Raw genomic sequence first — 24,593 nt, forward strand, 5'->3', positions numbered from 1 at the left:
TCATTTTATCTTGACCCTTGGATTTTGCATGTATGGGATCAAGATTGTGAGTGAACATATGAATATACTTTCCATGTGTCTATCGATTCTAACTCCTTTTTTTTTTATGAGTAATGTCGTCTTTCATCTCGTCTGAATGATAAGTTAATACTATAGGTTTTTAATGACAATTATTTGATGAGGGAATGAGAAATAAAATAAAATAATGATAAATTGATTCGGAAACAAATATTGAAAGATACTTAACTGACATGGAATGTGCATAAAACCATAGATTTTTCTTTGTGTATCTCAAGGGAAAAAATCTATGGTTTTATGAGCATGTCGCATCAATTAAGTGTGTTTTTCTTATGGTCAATTTTCACAACTCAAAAAAAAAATATTGTCATAAGGGACCATATTGTTGGATGGTCTTTGAAATTACGTAAATCATTACTAAATATATAGTTCAAAATAGAATTGTTGTAAAATATGATTCATAATATTGATCCCAATATTTGGCAATGTCTTAAATGATGATGACGATGTTTTTCAAAAATATGGTACTCAATTTATTAGTTGAATTTGTCATTAATTCATTTACCAACTATTTTTGGATTTTGAACCCACCATCTAATAAACACCAACCAACAAAAATAACTATAGCATCATATGCAACTTCTCCCAATGACCATTCTAACTGCTATTGGTCTATATATATTTACCTTATAATCAACAAAGAAAGTTGATTAGCTATCTAGCCATACATCTCTCTTTCTTTTTTTCTTTCTTTCTTTCTTTCTTTCTTTCTTTTCGCCACAAATGCACTAACCCGCGCATATCAAGAAAAGTACAATATTCTTCTTGTAATTTTTATTTTATTTTTATTGGTGATGGTTAATTGGGTGGAACCCATGGCTTCAAAGTTACATCACAATATACATATACATGTCAACCAATTAAATGTGTGGGGATGCCATTTCAATCATCTAGAATTTTCTACATAATTTGAATATACTTAAATTTTAGTATTTTTTCAAAGAAAAACTTATTTCATATGACAAATAAAGATTTTTTGGTGCTTTCTTGTGACATGAGCCCCCTAATGTGGCATGTGTCAGAATCATAGATCTTTTTTCTCAGAATACACAATTGCACATATTTATGAGAATGTGCAATTGTGTATCCCGATGAAAAAGATACGCGGTTCTAGCTCATATCATGTTAGTATCAAAAGTTAATAAGGGCATTTTTGTTATTTCACATACCCAAAGTCAATATCCAGTTTCTTTCCTTGTTTTGGTAAAGAATGAATCGTGTTGGGTGATAAAAAAGGACAGTTTGGGAATTTTCCACGTATCAGGGAAGTGATAGGTAAGGGATAATTTGGTCCTTTTAAAAATTTGTTACGGGTAATTAAGTAAAGTATGGATGGAGGATTGGTGGGCAGCGAGAGAGAGAGAGAGAGAAGAAAAGCACCGACGAAGAGGTGATTGGATGGGCGGCCTGCCATATAAGCGTGTGCGGATAACATCCCACCAAACCCCCGTATACCCTAAACCAGACACCCAACTTACCAATAATGCTCAAATAATTAATAAAGGACGAAGCTGCCATGACACAGGGCCATGGACTATATTCAGTGATCCACTCCGAACAATGCCACGTAGCATATTTGTTTTGATTCCACTCATCTGATGTCATACACCTTTCATAAAAAAAATCTTATGTATGTCAAACTAGTAATCATAATAATAATAATAATAACGTGTACACGCACAAAATACAATACAACTTATCTCGATTGTACTATCTACGTCGATAGATGAGTTGAAAAGCAATACAATCAAGATTCTCCCAAGACATCTGTTGAACCTTGAAACCAGTTACGTTTACGGCTTCAAAGAGATCTGAGCATAACTTTCTGCATCATTAGCACGTAAGTTATTTTTTCTCATTTAGTATCAGAGTCATACTCTTTATCTTAAGAGCGATTTGGGAAAAATGATATTTATGACTAAAAGAAAAAGACTACTAGAATGAAAGTTGTCACAAAATGAGTATCAAGAGCACTAGTAGAAAAGGTGATTTGGGGTTTGAAAATAATGGGTAAGTTACAAAGTGAAAACCACCACTAAGTGGATTATCGTGAATGTTGATTGTGCAATGTGTTGATGTGTTAGGACTTCAAAGAGATATTGGTTCAACTTCCGACACCACTAACAATGTATTGGTTGGGCTTGTATAGTTTATAATTGATACAATGTTGAATTGTGAATTAGAAATTAAATATACTAAATAAAAGAAAAAAGAATTAGATAGAAAGAACGACTTCAATGGTGATAATAAATCTCCTCCATTTACAATAAAAGTAACATTCATGATCTATTTTGCATAGCACAATATAGATTGAATCATCCAACACGCACTAATAAGTAGAATAAAATTCTAAGAGCTACCTAGAAGCGTCTTTGTTTACACTATCATCAACTTACTTGACACAAAAATTATCTCAAATGTTCATCTACACTTAAAAATCAATCTACTTGAGATAGGAACATGGTTTTAAATCTCGACTTCGTTTAACAACGATACGGATTTACAGGGTGTCTCAACAATCACATCATCTCATGAGATAAACGAGATATCTCGGCAAGTCAATTAAACTCAACCGAGACCATTGGGATTTTGTAGATTTAAATTAAAATAAATTTTTTTTCTAAAATTCAAATACTTATTATATAAATAAAATATAATTTTATGACTAAACATCTTCGAATCTACATTATTTTCTTAAATAATTATAATTATAATTATTTTAATTCAAGCATATGTAAATCAATCAAAATGTTATTCGTATATAACACATCACTCGTGATCAATTACAAATAAAACTTAAAACATCCATCATTACTTATACATTCTGCCTCTTAAATTGAAGCCATCTAAAGGTAAGGTTTGAAACCTTAGATTTGTAACATTAAACACTAGCATTAAAATATCACTCAAGTAACTTTGATATAAAGATCTAAAAAAGGTGTTTTTAATTTTTTTGTGCTAGGCTGGTGGATCAAGGACCATCAATTATTGAGTAAAATGCTAATTTTTAACAGAGGTTGTGATATCGACACTCCACCAAACCTTAACAACATAGCTAAGTTGGACACCTTTAAATTTTGAGTGATTCAATGTTTACAAGAAAGAAAAACAACATGTGATATCTCTCAATACCTCCCTTAGACCACACAAATATTGAAATCCTAGTTTCCCTTAATGATTTTATTCTCTCGTGACCTGATTAACCCTTTATCAATATTTTTATAATGGACACTGCATTTATAATGATCAATTATCAATTGGATTCAAGACATCTACCAAGGCAATTACATTTTACCTCTTGAAATTGAAATCATCTAAAAAATAAGATTTCAAATCTTTAATGCTTAGATACATACGGTTCAGGATCCATTGACTCCTAAGAATGACTCATGAAAATAACACATGATCCCAAACCTCTAAAAGCAAAATCCAATGATTGAGATTTATTATTGGGATAGCTTTCTTCAAGATTTGTGTTATCAAGATACTCGTAAATCTCAACCATTAGATATTTTGTTTGAAGGGCTGAGATCAACACGAGTCATTCTTAGGAGTCAACGGATCCCAACCCAATACATAAAATATATATATAGGGGGCGGTTCAAGGGCCATATGAGAAAACATATGAAAAAACTTTCGTTTTTCAAAATAAGGGTTAGAGGTTTTGGATTGAGCTGATTTTTTGCAAGGATGGTCACTATGATGAGTAGATCATCCTCACAAAAAATCAGCTCAATCAGAAACTTCTAAATCTATCAAAAGTAATTTACAAATTAGTGATAAAAATTAGTAAAAAATCGACGGTCCACATTCTAAATCACTTTTAATGGGGTTAGAAGTTTCAGATTGGGCTGATTTTTTTTTTTTTGATGATCTTCCATCATAAAGATCATCCTCACAAAAAATCAGCTCAATTCAAAATTTCTAACCCATATTTTAAAATTTTATTAAAAATGAAAGTTTTCTCATATGTTTTCTCATATGGCCCTTGAACCTGACTCATATATATATATATATGAACAATGTTAAAGTGACCTCAAGATTGTACCTCATATCGTACATCTTGATGTAAAAGTGTGTAAAGCCCACTTGTGGTGGAGTAAATGCCTCATCCAAGTTAAGTGACCCACTTTATTGCTTTCCTCCCACCCCTTCAACTTTACTGTCTCTATTCTCATCCTCCCCCACCCCTGCCCTTTTTACAATAATCTCTCCGACTTTATCATCTATCATATTTGACCCCTTCAACCCCAAAGATTTTTTTTTTTTAATAATATAGCTAATAATTTTATTTTATTTTCTCTTTCACAACCTTAACCTAAAGAGAATGCACGTGTCGTAGGCACAAACAAACACTCTAGCATAAGAATAATGATGAAGTGACCTCAAGCTTATACCTCATATAATACATCTTGACATGAAAGTGTGTGGGAAACATAAACAATTTCATCAAGATATGAGTCAAAAAACATATATGGTTCCTACACACTTTCACGCCAGGATATGTGATATGAGATATAATCTTACGGTCACTCGTAAATACCCCTGTCGACAACAAATTTCATGATTTACCTCAAGATTCGTGGAACAATATCATAAATGATATTTTATTGATTTGATGAATACGGCGAGTACAGATCTCAGTGCACTCATTCAATGGAGGGTTTTCCTCTGATTAACATTCAAATACAAAAAGAAAATAGTGTGTATAGCTTTCTTCTCTCTGGACTTCACGGTTGATCGGTTGAGAAATTTTATTTTGACATGAAGATGATTATTTTTTATGCTTGATCTTATGTAGAGGTTTCTATATAATTTATTCTTTTCGATATTCGCACTTGATCGAGTAAGAAATATTTATTGCCTTCAAATAAGGGAGTTTTTACTTGATTTTCTCTTTAATTGAAGTTTGAGTATTTCTAGAAAAATCTTGTTTCTTTTTTGGATGAGGACTTGAGAACTTCATTTTCTCTAGAAGTGGAGTTTATATCTTCCGAGAGAAAGTGATCCCCAGTCTCTTTCAAATGAGATAGGCTTTGGTATTTATAAACTTAGAGCAAGGAGGTATTTATCAGTATGCCTATTTAATAAATGAATTTTATATAATCGATTTAAATACTCTTTGGCTATTAGTTTGATTAGTTTCAATGGATTTTTGACTTAACCATGGGCTAACCCATATGTTGGATGTATAGACCCGATCACTTAGATTTACTAGATCATAGACTTTATCTACGAAAGTCCAAACCCAAACTTTAGGATGCTCGTTTCATATCAATAGTCCAATTTGAATTTATTAAACCTTTTATGACTTTTAGAGACTTCTTGTGGTTTAAGAAAGATGTAGGGATCAATTTATAATTTTAATGCCTACAACCCCTTTCATTTTTTCGTCTACCCTTTTTTTCCAATATATTACCCATCCACCATTATTATCCTTCCTCTTCTCCACCATTTCTTAATAATACCTCTTCAATTTTATTATTTTTTCTCTTTTACCCTTTAACCCCAAAGAGGATGATCGTGGCATAGGCACGAGCAAAATTTAATTTATATAATAACACATAATGGTGGACCTTCAACATTTATCCCTAATATAAAGAGGGTTGGGATTTATTTTTTTATATATCTCGGGGATATCTTTTACTATATTCTCTTCCCCTTGCATTATTTTTTCAAGACTATCTTCTTTTTTTTACTTTAATACATTTTCTTTTCTATTTAATTTCTAATAGTACTCCTCTAACTTTATTTGTTTTTGTCTTCTCTTTTCTTTTTTCAATAAGAGTTGTGATACAGAACAATGTCTCGTTCTTAAAGCAAAATACGGTGTTTACATGGCATATGTATGTTGAAAAACTAACACATTGGGCTGCATGTCTCACAAAAATTAATTTAATTAGCAGTCCAATGTGTCTTAAACTCCTACTAAAACACGTCAAGTAGACACCATTCCTATACTATAAGAACGGGACACCATTCTAGATCCTAACTTTCAATATTAATATCCTCCCCAAATTTATTACTTTTTTTCTCTTCATCCCTTTACACTAATACTCATTCAATTTTATTATTTTTTTCTATTTTACCCCCTTAATCTGAAAGACAAATTCTAAGTCATTGTTAAGAATAATAACCGAGTATTTATTTATTTATTTGTATAATGGTCCACAAAAGGTTGCAATAAATTTTTTTTTGGAGGTAGTGGACCCAAAATAACCTGCCACATGGCACTTTTTGCTCTGTTTTTGCCGTTGGATCATTGATTACTCCATGTCCCAGGTGTCATGACAGCATCTCCTCCGCCTTCATTAATAAACTTTTCTCACTGCCATCTCTGGATGACGAGATGAAAACAACACATCCAGAGAAAACTTTGATTCTAGCCAGAAAAAGGAGGATTCCTGGTTTGGTAGGGCCCACTTGACAAATAAACAAAAAGATGCCCCCAACATGGCACACGTGCTTGATTGGAGTAGGGATCCCCCACATGTTGCACTTGATTGATTGGATGATCAGGACCATCCAATCTAGGTCACTTTTTTGTGAATTTTTGAAAAAAAAAAAAAAAACTGACTCAGCTGAGTTGGTGAGACAAATTGAATCCAGCTGTTGAGATATTTTAGTAAAACCAATCAGAGACTGCCATCTGTACAAGACAGAGTGACCCCAGGTAATTTAATAAAAACATTTTGATGATCTGTTTGGGCCTACCTCCCATCCGAATGGGTCCCACCCACCGTCTTTACCCATTTTAATTGTAGATGGTCATATAGTGTCCAACAGCGTTGGACAAAAATAGTCCAACACCTTTATGATGGTGTTAGGTCTCATAAAGGCGTAACTGAGATTTTTTATTTATTTTTGTTTGTTTCTGGGGCCAAACATAGTTGGATGCTTAAAATGGTGCAACCCAGCCTTATAAATAGTGACACCTTGAAACATTACTAGATATTATTTTATAAATAAATAAAAAATCTAGTTTTGAGAAAACGAGTAGTTGTGTCCTGCACCGTTAGACACGTGTAAGAATTTGACTCATACTCATGTTTAAATATAGAGTCTGCATACTTTGATTATAGATATGGTTGGTTTGTTTATCTCGACCCGGCCCGACCCAAACTTGACAAACACCAATCCGACCTCGGGAACTTAATCTAAGTCGGGTTAATTCATTCTCCATTAATAATCGGTAATTTAGTATTGATTCTTAAAAATGTGTTTGAAAATTTATATACATTAAATTATAAGTAAATTTAAAGAAGAGAGAAGAAGAATAACAATATCATTAATTAAAATAATCATTTTTTTATATTTAAAAATATAATATAATAATTGTATGACAATATGATATTACACTTAAACAAAAATATTTATAATAAAAGTAATTATTTATCTAATAAAAATAATCATATATTAGACTTAATATAAAACATACATATTGAAATATAAATTATGAATTAAAAAAAAAATTCAAAATATAATAAATATTTTTAAATTATGATCATATTAAGTTCGGATTTAGGCAAAACGGGTTTGTTGATACCCATGCCTAAACCCAACTCGATTTGACTCAAGTCATTTTTTTTTTTTTTTTTTTGTTGCCCAAAGTTGAACCCAAGCTAACTATGCTTAAACCTGACCTGAGGTCGGGTTCAACCCAATGGATTCAGATTTTGCTTGTCCAAGTGTGGAAAGATTTTCTTAAATAAATAAATTTGATAATCAAACTCTTTGAATAATATAAAATTTTATGGAAAGATTTTCTTTGATAAATGTTTTAATATGAATAAAAATATAGATTCAAGATGAATTTGAAGATTGCGTTTCTTAAATTTTGATGATGAGATTTTCTCTGGTACATGTTTTCAATAAATAGATTCAATATGTATTTTAAGATTGTGTTTCTTTGACGAGGTTATAGTTTAACCTCAAATGTCATGTCATCTAGCTACTATGTGCATGAATGGATTAGCGAGATTAATTCTTAGTGTCCTTTACTACTATTTAATGAAATCACAATCAAAGGGGCAGACTTAATAGAATCAACAGGAAATGAAAGACTATTGAACTTGATTTTAGTACAACTTGGTGAAATAATTTAAGACGCGTAGAGTAAGTGGGAACCATCTTGTACGACGATAGTGAAATACACTTACCTTTAATTGTTGTTTAATTTACTTATTCCATAAGTCAAAAGCGAGACATCACCCCTCTTTTTGAATCCAAGGCTTGCAATCTTGAGGATTGATCTAAGTGGAAGATATTATTAGCTAAGGAATTTGACTTGGTCTGCACATATGTTAATCTTATAAAAAACAGCTGCTTTCTCGATTGACGTATTAATCATTTATTAATCAATCACTTTTAGTTGGTTGAGGACTTATGTAGCTGACATCATGGTTTAAGATATCAGAATGTATAGGTTGATACGTATCAGTATTAGTCCAGATTGATATGAAACATTGACCTCGAAACATTAAATGTTTTAGGAATTTATTGAATATATAGGCCGATATTGTATCAATTTTTTTATTAACCGAACATTCAATCCATATGATATTTTAAATCATGGTTGACATTACCAAACAAACTTTTGTGATGCAAAAGTAAGGCAAAAACCATTCACATTTCACACGTAAGTATTTTCATAGAAGTTATTTACATGTCATGAAAGTAATATCAAATACGACTATGTTTGTGTCTCACATGTGATTACAGATACTCACGTAAGGTTGATCAAGAACATCGCATGTACACAAACAAGTTCAATAGTACCTTTAACTAAGAAAGGAATTTCATGACTATTTAACACAAATTTGATACATCTAATCATTCTTAACCAGGTTTAACTATAATCTCCGAGGGTTTTTTTTTTTTTGTCATGTATGGATCAGGGATAATTATGACAATCTTGATACCAATTCCAATGTTGAAGGGTGGTCTCTGTCCAATTTTTTTCTTTCAAAAATTAGAGTGTCTTTTGACAATCTTCATCTCGATTTTGATTTCTAAGTGACGTTTGAGAGGATTTTGACAACTTCAATCACACTTCTTGGCTCGAGGATTGAGAGAACTGTGACAATCTTAAATATTGATCTCAATTCCAATAGAGTCGTCATACTATAACTACCCCACGTGGCACACTCAATTGACTCTCCCGATGTGACAAGTTTAGGAATCGTGGATTTGTATGCCTCAGGATACACGATTCCCTCGAGATACACGTGTTAAGGGGAAGTGCAGTTTTGTTTCTCAAGGCCTACAAACTTACGGCTCCCAAACTTGTCACGCCAGGAGAGTTGATTGAGTGTGCCACGTGGGGTAGTAAGATTATTACGATTCATTCCAATATTAAGGGTGATTATGGTTCGATTGCGATTTGATAACTCCAACCAATTAAGGGTGATTGAAACGGTCTTGGAAAGGTCCAACCATTATTCTCCACTCAAAGATTAGGAAGTACTCAATAATTTTGAAAATGATCGAAGAGGACCCATATCCATATCTAGGGTTGGCAATGATCCGAAATATGCTCGATGTCCAAATTATTCTGGTTTGACAAAACATGAAAATTTGGATTGAAATCTTAGATCTGCAACAATTTTGGATTGCATTTGAATGTATCCCATGCCCTCCGAAAAAAATCCGATCCGAACATATTTTAATATTTTTTTATTATTCTTAATTTCATATTAATACATATAAATAAAATATTTTAATCTTTTCAATTTTCCTTTATAGTTATATTGGAAAAGTAGATTTTTTTAAATTTTATATGTAGTTTTAAATTTTTTGAACATTGACAATTTGAAAATACGGCATGTGCTCTGATCAATTTCAGATAAAGGATGAATGAAATGGATCGGATTCAATTCACATATTCATTAATCTGATCGGATCAAGTACATGTTTAAAAATTTTCGGATCAATATTGGAGTGATACTGATTTGGTACCGAACAGATCCGTTGCCAGCACTATCCATATCCTGTTCAATGGTTCCCAAATCTCAACCCAATATTAACAATTCGGATCCGATCCATTCAGTGAACACTCACGATGAGTCCATGACATATTTTAGGTAATCAATCACTCATGCGTCCTTTTTTAAATGTAGAAGGGTATTTTCGTCTAGTAATTTTAATATTCATATTTATAGTTTGCGAAACCCTATCTATCACATTAAATACATCGCTACAGTCTACTCGTCGATTGCGTTGTTCAAAGAATCTATTAGGGTTTTCAAAGCTAGGGTTTCAGGAAATTGATTTGCATCAACAGAGTCACAATGATCTACGACGTCAATTCCCCCCTCTTCAGATCCTTCCTCAGCCAGAAGGGCGGAGCCTCTGATAAGAGGTATTTATGATCCAACAACAATCATGCTTTTAGTTCTTTAAATTCGACTAATATATGTATGTTTCAGTTTGTTCTTATTTAGATTTTCGGTATTTTTTGGGATTGATGTTAAGTAATCCATGCGAGGATTTTAGTTGTCATTTTCTTTGTGCCCTAATCTGATCTTTGAGGGTTAGTGGTGGTTGGTAAAGGATCTAGGGTTTGGTTCCCTGAATAGTGGCGTTGATGATGCATGATGGGTTTAGGTTAAATTTATAATGCAATTGTTTTATTTATTGACTTGGACTTTTTTTTCTTCCTGTTTGATTTTTGATTGCTAACCAACCCTAATACACCAATTTCAGTCTAGTTTAGCTCAAATTGATCGTCCAATTGTTGTATCTATTGAGCTGAAGTTTGATTGTTTTTAGATATTTTGAAAATGTACAAGGTGAATGCTTGCCTAACCTTTTTTTTTTTGAATGCTAACCCTAATGGGAAATAGTGTGGAAACCAATAGGGTTTGTACATGATCAAACCATTTCTATTGACTTCCCTAATTTTATCACCTATTAGGGCTACTCCATTCACTTCTTGGGACTATTCTTCACAGTAACAGCGGGAGCATGTTGTGTCAAGAAAAGAAATAAAAAAGAAAAAGTAAAATTCATAAAATTTAATTTTAAACATGTATTTGACATGTCACGTAAGGTTGTCAATTAGAGGTTTTAGCTTACATCTAGGAGTTTCTAGATTATAAATCTTGTAGACTAGAGTTTTCTATATTATATTGTATGGTAGAATTGTTGAGGATGGTAAAAAAGTGTGACATGTCTAGAGAGTTCCAAAAGGAGGTAGGTTTTTGGGAAGTCTTATTGAGAGATGATGAATTGTAGGATTTCTAGAGGGTTCTTTCATTGGGCCTGTGACGTATGGATCAATCCTAGCCATTGATTGTATCTTTAGTTTCCTATGTAAGAGGGAAGTGTTCTTAGCTAAAATGCACTTCGGGCATACGTAACAACTCTTTTTTTAGTAAAGTTTTTCATTTCCATCTTTCTAGGTTTTTTGTCGTGTACTCAAGAAGCTCTTTAGGGACAAATAACTCTTCTCTGTATATGTTGAATGCGAGAGTACCATAGTTATAGAACAATGTGATTATGAGCCTGGGTTGAGTGGCAATGGAACTTTTTTTTTTTGTGTTGAATGAAGGGTTTGCTGTCTTAAGCTTGTTAGATTGTCATGGTGTTTGTGGTCGTGGAAGACCAAAGCAAATCAATTCTCTTGTGCAACTTCCGGAGAAAAAAAATTCTCTACTTGTTTTCTTGAGATCGATGTTCATTTGAAAGACTACTATTCTATTTCACGGAAGAGCTTCAAATGTGGATGAAACATGCGTTTAATGGCATAAATGAGTTGGGATGGACATTGCAATAGCTGGCCAACTTGTTGAATTCAAGAAGATTGGCTCTTCCAAGCTCAAATCCTATAATGTTTCCACAAAGGTGGGAAGTAGTTTGGAGGCAAAATGTCAAGAAGTGGAACGATGTGTATGAAAAGGCAATTTGAAACCTAGAATCAATCCTTTTATTTATGAAGGAGAGGATCTCAATGTACTTATGCCGAGCTTGGTTAGAAGACGACTAAGGAATGTAGCATGCCAATTATGCAATTCTCAATACAATGAAAGGTTGATTTAAAGGTCCAACCTAATTATGATGAGGGCCCATGAGGTGGGGTCCATTGGTGGAGGTGGCCCATGAGACGGGGGTCCATTGAAGGGGAGGGCTTGATCGGGTACTCTTGATTATGAGTTAAAGGAATTAATCTCACTTATCTCACCAGTTTAAGACATTTGTGGAATATTGGTTAGTGTAATGCATCAAAGCAAGTCCCGTGCTTAAGTTTTCTCAGCGTGTGAATGATGCGGGAGCAGCTCCAAGCTAGGTGGGTTGGCCCATGAGGTGGGGTCCTATGATTGCGGGAGGGCTTGATCGGGTACTCCGGACTATGAGAAGAATGAGTTAATATCACGTTTCTCGAGTTGCGACTTTGGTGAGTATTGGTTAATATCATGCTCAAGTTAGCAATGGGCTCAATGTGCAGACTAGAAATATTGAATATTAGTAACACATGTTACAGTTTGGACAACACAATTGCCCTAAGTAGTTACCATAGATTTGGGGTGGTTTGAGGTTGACTATGAGTGGTATTGTTTAGATTCTTATGAATGACTAAAGTAGTGCTTGGAATAGAGTTTTTGGGCTAGTTCAAGGTTTCGTTTTTGCCCTTTGTGAACTTTGTTTGCATCATGGATGAGGTTTCTCTAGTCTTGATTTTTATGGTGCTTGGCAGTAGGGAGGGTTTCAAGGTGACATTTTCCTTGCAACCATGTTGTACGCATATGCAATCGCACAACAACATGCTGCATATTAGGACAATCTATTTTTAAATAAAAAAGCACATGCACATAATGTTCATAATGATGACATATGAGTTATTGACCAAAATAACATATGCACATGTGCGATGGAATATGAAAACCATGCTTGCAACTTAAAAAAGTGTTGAAAAGGAGTATGATTGAAAAGATAACTTTTTAAAGGAGTTCAAAGGAAGAGAACATGAAGGAAATAGTTTCTAAGGTGATTGAAAGAGTTCAAGGATGTCACGCCACTTGAGTTGCTTAAAAATCTACCAACTAGAAAAGAGGTGGACCACATGATCAAGTTGAATTAAGGAATAAGTCAATGTTGATGGCATTGCTCAACTTAGAGATGTTGAGAGGTTGATAAAGTAGTTGGAGTTGTTTGTAAAAGGACTTGAAGTTGCTACATGCGTGTTACATCAAACCATTTGTGGTACTGAATGCACATATCTATCATCATTGTTGATGTGGGGTAGAACACACAAACCTAGAGTTTATGTTAAAAAACTAGTTCTAGGGTGAAATCCCAAGAACTAAGGGTATGTTTGATTGCATGGAAAGTGACTTTCCATGGAATTTGAAATCCATGGAAAAATAGTGGTGGGAAATAGGTAGGGTTGGAAAATCAAATTCCATTGTTTGATTTTACTTGGATAAAATCATAGAAAAAATATGAGAAAAAAGAAGAAAAGAAGATGAGGAGGAAGATGGAGGGGGGAGGATGTGGTGGCGGTGGAGGTAAGTAAGGAAGAAGAAGGGAGACCATAATGGTGATGGTGATGGTGGCGCCTGAGGTAAGTGAGGAAGAAGATGGGGGGAAAACGTGGTGGTGGTGGTAGCGGAGGAGGTGAGGGATGGAGAAGAAGGAGAAGAAGAGAGATAGAGAGAGAGAAGGTGGCCGGAGATGGTGATGTAGAGACGGTGACGGTGATGGCGACGACGATGGTGACGACGGCGACGGTGATGACGATGACAACGAGGTTAGTGTAATGGTGGTGGTAGAAAAGAAGAAGATATGAGTGGGGAAGAATTGGAGATGAAAAATATTAGGGGTGCACATGGTTCGGATTGGTTCGGATTTTGACAAAATTGGAACCGAACCAAACATGATCGGTTCTACAAATTTGAAACCGAACCAATCCAATTACCCTATAGAACCGAACCAATCCAATCCAATCTTGGTTCGGATCGGTTCGGATCGGTTCTCGGTTCTCATACTTATTGAAGATAGATACCTTCTTCCTCAATCCAAGCATTCTATCTCCTCCAATCTTCAAACCATAAAAACAAGTAGGACTTTTTTTAAACGTGGACTTTGGGATAATAAAAAAATTAAAAGGAAGAAGAAGAAAGAAATAAAAAACCGAAATTTTTATTTTTTAAATAATTATATATACATATATATATATATATATATATATATATATAATTGGTTCGGTTTTTGGATTGGTTCGGTTCTATTATATCCTAATCCGGAACCGAACCAAATTAATCGGATTTTTTTTCTTCGATCCGTACTCGAACCGTGGGTGCGTTTAGTCCGAACCAATCCAAAAGCTTCGGATTGGTTCGGATCTCGGATTTACCCAATCCAATGTGCACCCCTAGAAAATATGGGTGGATTTCACTTTCCCACTCATATGGGTGGGAAAGTGAAATCCATGTTTTAGTGGACTTTTTGATTGGGGTGGAAAATGAATTTCTATTTCCATGTGCAATCAAACACTTGAAAAATGTCATTTTCCATGGAAATTGATTTTCCACCCTATTTTCCATGTGCAATCAAACATACCATAAGAGTAATGAAGAATCTTTATCATGAATCTGACAGGAAATTACATCTATGTTTCAATCCGCCAAGGTAGCTGTGTATTTATGTTCTCTTGAGTGAAATAGATAGTAAAATGTGCCTTAAAACATGATTCTGACAAGACATTACAGCTATGTTTCAATCCGCCAAGATAGCTGTGTATTGATGTTCTCTGTATATTTAAAACCATCTTTTCCTTGATGCACCAAACCCCAAACCTACAAGGATCCTATGTAATTTCTTTGTCCCTCTCATGTTAGTTCAATAAAAGTTGAACTAAGTCAACTTTTTTAGTTACTTGAATAACTAAGTTGAACTATGAAAAGTAATTGCCATTTTTTTTTCTTATCCTAATCAGTTACTCACACAATTTTGAAGCTATCATACCAACTTTTTCTACATGATTACAATATCTATGAAAAATAATTGCATATTAGTGTGTGATGAAAGTGGTTTCTCTTTTTCTCCCTTTGTTGGGGACAAGATGTAATTTTGTTGGATTTTGCAGGAAAATGGAAGAGCAGAAGCCCAAGGAGCAGAGGCCTAAAGCTAATGAGAATAAGCCTGTAATGACTGAATAACAGAGTTAGCTATATTGACGAATGAATGATGTAGACTTAGTGTGTTTGGAGGTGAAAAGACTGAACTTTGGCTATATTGGATATATATATGGGTAAGCGAGCAATCTGTTCGATCATGAATATAGCAAACTTTTAAGACATGGATTTTAAATTTTGCTTTTTCTCTATATATACTGTTTAGTGGTGGTTTTTGAGTTTGTGATCTGTATTTGTCAAATATGAGCAGTGTTGTTGGTGCGCATAAAAGCTTGACTCATGGTCAAGTTGCACTTATTATGCCCATAATGAGGAAAAAAACAAACCACTACCATGAATTGAAGGACATGGGGTGTATGCAAATTACCCAGTTTCTGAAATTGTCTTATGGGTGACTGATTTTGCCTGGAACATATTTTGTTGGTAAGATCTATTTCTTCTTATAATGGATTTCCTGCAAAATAAAGATTGCGTGCACGAGAAAATCACTACAGGGATGGTTGGGCCTCATGTCTCACCCAGTCTTGCAGACCCCCCTTAGATCACATTTGGCTAAATGTCGTCTTCAAGAACCCAACAAGGTTGCATACTGTTTATGGCTCCATGCGGGATAAATTTAATATCTTTATGCTAAGATAATAATTGCTGTAGATCTTCAAATGAAATTTATTTGTCAAAGACTAACACTGTTACGGTCAAGATTTAAAATCTCTTCTTGTGGCAATATTTTGGTTAGGAGAAAAATCAAGATGATTGAGCTCAAAATATTCTCAGAAAATTTTAAAAATTGATCCAATATTTCTGAACATCAATATTTTGGTATCTTTCAGACTTGGTCATAATCAGGATGCCTTAAAACATTTTCTGAGGCTATGAAAGTTTAAACCACGTTTTATGATTTTATGATATTTTCATCAGTCCATTTTAGTAGTTCAAGCACATTCTGCCTCGTTGGGTTGATATGCTAGTCTACCATTCTCTTTAGCTTGGGTGCCTTAATCAACGCAAAAAGGAATTCTATGCAATGGACTATTTATACTAGATGTTGTTGTGATATTAAAATTTACCTTGAAGAGAAGTTATAATCAAGCCAAAAAATAAAGAACAACAAGAGAAGTTATAAGCTTAATATGATTATATCCATTCAAAAATTCCTTCCACCACATTGGATGGATAAATTGGACTTGAACCCAAAATCTCAAAGTTGCTTTATAATCTGTTAACTAAGTCAGCCCTGGGTCTGAGCCTAATTTTTTTCCCCCAACCAAGTAAGCATCTTTTTAATGAGATCAATAGCTAGGATGAAGGCGACACTCACAAACTTTACTAATTAGGCTACTTGGCACTTAAAAAATTCTTCTGGTGTTGTCACTGGGTAAGCTTGTGATCATTAGCTCATGTGAGGGTGTGTACATTTTACCAACCAAGCCAGCTTGCACCTTCTCAAAATTTTGGCGTTACTGGTCTGTAGGTTTCTTTTTAACGAGATCAGTAACTCGATTGAGGGTAGTTATTTAAACCCAAGTCTATGGTATCAATGGCACCTATAGAATTTATCAACTAAGCTAGTTGTCACCTTTAATATTTTGGTGTTGTCACAAAGCAAGCCTGTTTTAGTCATGTAGAGCTATGAGAATCAGTGTCGAGTTGCAAACACAAAATAATGCTACACAGAGATAATAAACCAAAATTTCCCTCCTTTTTCAGAAGGTTTTAAGGTACAAGTGAAGGCCAAAAAAGGGGGGAAAAGCAAATGGATTCTCAACTGCTAATACCCGTGCTGCCTCCAAGTACAAGTGTGAACTCCTAGTCCTACACCAACAGAAAACTTGAATAAATCCCAGATCGACATCCAGACATCCACGATAGGGTCTGTTTAATATTTCTTCCCCGCACAACCGCGAAGACCAACAAAACAAATAGGAAAACAAAAAGAAAGTAGGCAAACTTTTCGAAAGAATGATATATAGGAACTCGTCATCCTCCAGAAGTACCATTTGAAATAGTCTCTAGAAACATTGCCTTCACGGTTGGGTCAATAAAAAAACAACCCAATATAGCTATGGTGGCGGTACTACTTCCCACCTTTTTGATCCCCCTCGAGATCATCCAAATATGGTTGGCTTCCACAACCACCATCAAATCTCCACCCAACACAGAAGAAACTGTCTCCGCAATCCGCCTAGTGAGCCTTTCCTGTACTTGAAGCTTCCAACCATGGAAATGTACGATCAACTGCTATATGGATCTTACTTTGGGTTCGGCTCTCTCTGCATGTAAGTATCCTATGTGTACCATACCATGGAACGGTAGGAGATGATGCTCACATTGAGACCAAAAGGGTATGTTCAGCTCAGAATGTAACTCACCTCGGTCACAACTATGCGGTCTAGGTTTAAGATGACCCGTTCTATCAGAATTGAAACAAGTTGACTTCATCTCAAGATTAGATCTCTTAAAGTTCGTCAACCACTGAACAAAATGATGGGGTGTGCCCAAAAGCTCTGTCCTTAATAGGTCCTCACCCAAAGAATGGCGAATCACGGATATCACTGCAACCATGGGATCTGCCCTCGATGGTATCCGGGTGCTTATATGCCCATTGCAAGCCTCATCCAGAGACCTATATGGGCACCAATGCTGACTAGAAGAGCATTGGGTATGATTTTTTTCCACTTTTACACCTCTTAACTTCAAAAGTGCTCGAAAATCTCCCCAAATGTTTTCATTTTCATGTTCAAAAACTCCCGAATGAGAGAAGACTGAGATCTTCAACCAAGGGTGGTGACTTGGATTGGGAGAGCTCCATTCTACTTCCTGGAATTAAATGTGCCAACATTGGAGGACAACAGCAACACCTGCCAACTTGATTCCATTGTGCAAAGCCATACATACTTCATCTGCTAGACGCTGTTGGTCTTGAAGCCTCTTGGCATATACATCTGGCTACTTTGGAGAGCTTGCTTAAGCCAATAACCCGTTGACGGGATGGGACCTAGCCCACATGGCATTGGACTTGGAATGGGAGCAAGCAAGATTCGCAGTATGAGAAAAGGTCAAGGTCTCGGACAGCTACGAGTCCACCGGTTCCTCTTGCATTGCTGACTCCACCATCCAAACCGGCTTCTGGAAATAGTGCACCTTCAACTATGTCCTTAACCTTTTGTTTATAGCCTGAAAGAGCAGAGACAAACGCGTTTGATAGATAAATGAGTGAAATCAAACCTCTTCATGAGAAGTCATAATCAGAATTACTCTACAAAGAGTTTACACTAACCACATCAGGATTGAGGATTGCAGACCAAAATGTTTGTATCATGCACAGACACAGGTACACATGCACATAAATACATTAGTACATACAACACCCATTTTGAAGCATCCAGGTAACATGGCTTGATGTAAGCTTTTTTTTTTTTTTTTTTCTTATTGTAAAGTAGGTGTTAATTGTCATGGGTTAAATCCCAAATAAATAAATAAACAAATAAACAAATAAAAATCTTTTTGCAGGTGTCATGGGTCCATATTGGCTGAAAATATATCCTATTATATTATCTCGAAGCCTTGTCTCAAAAGGTCTCATATGCTGATGTGCCTGTACAAGTATCTTATAGTAAAGAAGGAATGTATATTATAGCTCGACACTGAGGTTTTGTATGTAAGCTAAGAAACTATTAAATATTTTGTTAAAAAGAAATTTCTACTCAGTGAAAATCTTTTCAAAATTCCAAAACAATTGAAATCATCTTTTGAGGAATTTTTTCTAAAAAAGAATTTTCTAAGATTATATACAAGGCCTAAGAGATGCATGAAATAGAAATCAACAATTAAATAATTTCAAATAGACAAAATTGGTAAAATATATTTTTTTGTTGCCAAAATTAAGTCTATATCCACTTCAAAAAATTAGGAGAAGCTCAAAGTTTCTAATTCCGATTAAAATAAAAAAATTATAACCAGTCATACATACTCACTCTCAATAAAAGAAGATATGGCTTTGGACAGAGTAGAATAGTGGAACATGATTCGTTTAGCAGACCCTAACTCTTTGAGATAAGGTTTTGTTTGTATAGATAATCTGACATGCATACCATATATGGAAAATATTTCCTTACTCAAGCATTGTACCATGCAGATAGCATACATGTTGATGAAGACCATCCTAACAAATGGGGTCTACCTTTGTAGATTACTTTGGGAACGAATCAGGAACTGATATCTCTTCACACCACTACCACCACATCATTGTTGTCATCGCCATCATTATCAGTCAGCATAATTATCTGGTCCTTATTCTGGTTAAGCAACATGGTCCTATTTTGCAATTAAACTCTACCTAGGGTTGTTGTTAGATTCATAGTTTTTATTATTGCATTGTGTTGGGGACAAGAATTGAACTCAAGACCTCTTGAGTATTAGTTGTATAGAGTTTTCCTTATTTATGAAACCTAAAGCTAAAGAACTTTTTTCTTTTATGTACAAGTTGAAAGTCAAAGATTGTCTTTGCTTTCTAGCTTGTGAGAGTTGTAAAGCCAACTCTTCAAAACTTTAGTCCCACATCAAATAAATACAAGAGTAGTGTTCAAATAATAAAGGATCTCACTCTCCCTCTTGCTTGGATGTGAGTGAGAAAGAGAGTAGGTCTCGCACGGACATGGGGGTCCAAGGCACCGTGAAACTGCAACTCATTGTGTTTGGGGCTAATCTGCCAGAAAACCTTAATGCGTGCACAATAACTCTCATATGCACGCGTCGGGCGGGACTTGAGTTTGGGTCTTAATTGAGGTTCTTTTTAATCAAAATTCCTTTGTTCATTTTGTTTAATCCCAGTCGTTAATCCTTCATCTTCTTGAACCATTAGATCTCCAAACCGTTAAATTAACGTTCTCTTATGACAACATTCTGTTAACAGATCTTTTCTTAAAGCCCAAACATTACAATGGTCGACCATTGTCATTATGTATTGGACTGTTGGGCTCATTAAGTTCTAATCTGTTGGTCCAGTACTGCTCTATAAAAGAGGTCAGCCCCTAGGGCTAATTGTATATAGAACAACACAAAACACAAACATAGAACAGAATACATTCTTATCTCCCTTTCATCTTCCCTTCAATTCAGAATACACATAAACAAAGAACAAATTCTTGTTTTTTGCTCTCATCTTCTCTACAGTACATTGTTGTTCGTACTGGCCTGATCGAGTTCATTGTAGGCATGCTATTTTTGAGTGCACAACTAGCAGGTTCGTGACTGTTGAATCTTGGAAACCAACCGCTGGAGCCTTTTGCACTGTGGATACAATCCTAAAGATGTGCAAATTTGGTTTTAAGGACCATAACTTCCCCGTGCCTCAGTCACCGATAAGTTCTTCCAATTTTTCTTTCTTTTACATTCTACTGCCGATTATGGTCTATGGGTATCAAGAACACAGGACCAGAATTCACAATAAGAGTTACATCTTTTGTCAAAGCATGTGTATTTGGATTTTTTATTATTTTTGATCAAAACCACATACCTTCCACCATGCCCATCCAAAGAATAAATATCCCTTAAGTAACTTCCTTTTGTTCCTCATTGCTGCTAGAAACACTCAATTTGACCCTATCCTACTATGTAGGACCACTAATGTGGCCTGAGCTACAAAAAAGAAATGGGTTCAACAGGTTATAAAACACACAAACCAGCTTTGTGGGGTCATATCCAGATCTATACCACATGAAAAAGGTCGAAGACACTCCCTTCATTGTTACATGTGAAAACGGAATAAAGATGCAGAAGGCACAAAATCCCTTCAAAATAGTAAATGAAGTAGCACAACTTCGTGAACACTTGCCATAAAATGAAAGAAATAAAGCTACTCTGTAAACAACTTAACATAAGCATTCATGCTGTCCCTTCGAATCATGAATAATGGTAAACTGCTATCAATTAGATAGGAGTATCATACAAAAAGGAAATCCATGTAATTCAGTATAAGATTGATATACAATAGTAGTTCATATGAGTTTGAATTTCATTTAAAAGGCATTGAATCAGGAACTAGTTCGACAAAGAAAGCAAAGGATTTATACCTTTGGTTCCTTCAAGGAGGGCCTTGGCGTCACTAAATGGGGTCTTCTTGAGACCTTCTCTATTGAAATCCTCTCCCAAACCCTACAGCAGAACCTTGACGGCGTCTTTGATTGCTGCAATGGTCTTCGATTCTTCCCCCTTCTTCTAGACATCCCAATTTCAGTTTCACTCCGTCTTTCAGCTCTCCATTCAAATGCTCTTCATCCAAATCACCCATTTTGATGGATAGGCACACAAATCACACAGTTGAGAACCAAAATTCAGGAGAATCGATGCAAACCCATTGAATCCAAAACCAACCCAATTGAAAAAACACGAAAAAGAAGAGAACTGAGAACCCAAGGTACCCAATAAATAAAAAATAGAGAAATCAAATCAAATAACAGACCAAGGCCTGAAACTGAGAGAAATAAAATCAAACGACAGACCCAGTACTGAAACTGGATGAAGATTTAGATTCTGAGGTACCCAAATGAAAAGAAGGAAAGAAAAATAAAACAGATGGGTAACAGAAAAAGCAGTTTATAGGAATTAGGATATATTGAGAGAGACAGAGATCCATTGGGCTGCACAACTATTTTTGGAAACATGACCCATTTGGAAAGAAAAACACTTTCCCCTTTTAGTAAGATTTCAATCTTATTAAGGCCATGGGTCTCGAGCTCAAATGGATTACCAAAGAAAACCAACTCCCTGACTACTATACTTTGTAAGATTTCAAGTCTTACTAAGGGTCATGGGCCCCGCATGAATGACCAACTTGTCAAACTTCTAGATTTCATGGATAAAGATTATATAAAAAAAATTAAATAAAATTTAGGACCACCAAACTCTCAAAACTTAAAATAAAAAATAAATGATAAAATAATATTTTTAAAATGTCTTATTTTAAAATTATAAATTTTTATCCTCAGCAAACTTGTTGCATGAGATCATGTTTTCGGGATGCCAAGAAGCGAGCTCATGACCCTTAGTAAGACTTGAACTCTTATTAGTTAGGACTGTCAAGCTCATTACCAAACTGGCAATCATTGTAGCCATAGAGCTCATGAAAATATTAGGATGAAAAAAAAAACTCAAAATTTTCTTTTCTTTTGACTTGATCCAAAGTTTTGAGAAAGGACAGATATTAATTCCCATTGAATTCCTAATTTAAAATTAAAATTAAAATTTAATGGTGGAAAATAATTTTTTTTTTTAAGTGTTGATTTTTATTTTGAAGTTCATGGAATTTTGTCCTTTGCACCCCCTTATGGTATCGATCATGTTTTTGAATGCCATGTGAGCTCAACAATCTTGAGTAAAATTTGAAATCTTAATAAGTAAGGCTAGCCTTACTCATTTACAAGGGCTATCTATAAACACACCAATTTGCACGAACCCACCTCGATAAGGCCTATAAAGATTAGTTTTTTGTCGAGTTTCCAATCAAAAGCCTAGTAACCCAATTCTTGAATTTTCTCACTTTTTGTTGCAATAAAATAAACCCAAGACTTTTAATTTGTGAGTCTCATACACATCACTTTAATTCATATCCCCTAAGTCATCTCTAACCAATCTTTATTCCTCTCAAAATCCTTAAACGAATCAAATTCCTTAAAAGTCTCAAGTTAACCTAACCCTACCCAAAGCCCCAATCAATAAACCAACCTAACCTAACCCTAAACTCATGCAATCTAACCTAAATCACAAAATAATCATAAGCTCAATATCAAAAGTCCATTCTAAATCAAGTATCTACTCAAGTCCAAAATCACACACATGTCCATAACTTTAGCCAATTAAGGTCCGCCCAAGATCAAAATCCCATGATCATCAAGAGAGACACTTGTTACCACCACAACCCACCTCCCAAAATCAATTTACCTAACTCAATCACCATTCTCAAACACATACACAATTCATAGGGAAAATTATTAAAGATATTTTAACATTTTAATATTTATAAAAAATGAATCTATTTTTTTAAAAATAATAAAAAACGAATTAAGTCGTTGGACAATCTAACGTTTTAATAACTCGTTAGACAATCCAACGTTCTAATGTGTTGAAATACATTGCTTTACCAAAAATACCCTTCTACTGATTAAAATGCTGGACTGTCCAACGTTTTTACACCCCCAATAATTCAACTTCCATTTAAAATGTTGGACAATCCAGCGAGTTACTAAACGTTGGATTGTCCAATGAATTAATTCATTTTTAATAATTTAAAAAAAATGGATTCTTTTTTATAAATATTAAAATATTTAATCATATTTTAGTGATTTTCCCTTAATTTAAGTAGGTTATCAAAAGAGTTATTTTCTCATCTCAGGACCAGTAAGGGAATAGATAGGTCCTTGACTCTCTTCCCACAATCATTTTCAGTTTATGTATAAGAAAATTTTGATTCTCCAATATGGAATCATGAAATTTGGCAATAAAACATTTATAATCTTCATCACTTAGGAATTTCATTGGACATATACCCTCGGAGTAAAATATACTTGATTTGATTTTATAAGAAAGTTTACTTTTGAGTTACATCCTCGACAAAATATCATCTTTATGTATAATTTAACCTTTTCGACTTCCATGGTACCATCCCAAATCAGTTAAACCCAATATCATAATTTTTGTAATCATACTTATTTGGTTCGCGATTATCAAATTTTACAAGACTTATCAATTTTATCCCTTTGAAGATTGTTGCAAATTTCTTTGTCATCTTTATCTTACATATCTTATAAATAGAATAGATACCATGTTGAGAAAATTTCAGTTTCCCCTATGTACTTTCAAATTCCAAACATCTTTAGGAATACTATAATGGGTGGCGTTCGACAGCTAGGGTTAGGGAGTTAACATAGAGCCAATGCATTTGTTCTATATGCCTTAAAAGTTTCAGATTGAGCTGATTTTTTGCGAGAATGATCTCTAGGATGAGGAGATCATCCTTACAAAAAATCAGCCTATTCTGAAACTTCTAAATTCATCAAAAGTGATTTACAAATTATTGGTAAAAATCAACGATTCACAATTCTAAACCACTTTTGCTAGGGTTAAAAGTTTTATATTGAGCTTATTTTGTGTGAGGGTGATCTCCTCACTATAGAGATCATCATCACAAAAAATCAGCCTAATCCGAAAATTTTGAACCATATAAAACAAATGCGTTGGCTATCTAACGTTGGCTGTCGAACCTGACCCTACTATAATAGCTTAAAATCTTTCACGCCTAATACTTTTATCCACTCAACAACCAAATGTGTTGGACAATTTTAAATGAGGTGGTATAGAAATACCCCTCAGCGATTTGGTTACTAA

General features: G+C 34.5%; 1 protein-coding gene and 1 pseudogene across 2 annotated transcripts; one reads left to right on the forward strand and one right to left on the reverse strand.

The window, feature by feature from the left end:
* Positions 1–10,250: 10,250 nt before the first annotated feature.
* On the forward strand, positions 10,251–15,378 carry LOC147401927 (wound-responsive protein-like protein). Its single transcript, XM_086443415.1, has 2 exons — positions 10,251–10,438; positions 15,164–15,378. The coding sequence occupies exons 1-2, from the start codon at positions 10,368–10,370 to the stop codon at positions 15,234–15,236; spliced, it is 144 nt and encodes a 47-aa protein (XP_086299541.1). The 5' UTR covers positions 10,251–10,367; the 3' UTR covers positions 15,237–15,378.
* A 1,695-nt stretch (positions 15,379–17,073) lies between these two features.
* LOC147401928 (GTP cyclohydrolase 1-like) lies at positions 17,074–21,786 on the reverse strand (annotated as a pseudogene). The gene is made up of 2 exons (XR_015178758.1): positions 21,284–21,786; positions 17,074–18,386 (listed from the first exon to the last, which is right to left on the reverse strand). The product of XR_015178758.1 is annotated as a GTP cyclohydrolase 1-like (transcript).
* Between the last annotated feature and the right edge of the window lie 2,807 nt (positions 21,787–24,593).

Source organism: Akebia trifoliata, chromosome 5, assembly GCF_017979445.1.
Source record: "Akebia trifoliata isolate Shusen 1 chromosome 5, ASM1797944v1, whole genome shotgun sequence".
Classification (NCBI taxonomy): Eukaryota; Viridiplantae; Streptophyta; class Magnoliopsida; order Ranunculales; family Lardizabalaceae; genus Akebia; species Akebia trifoliata.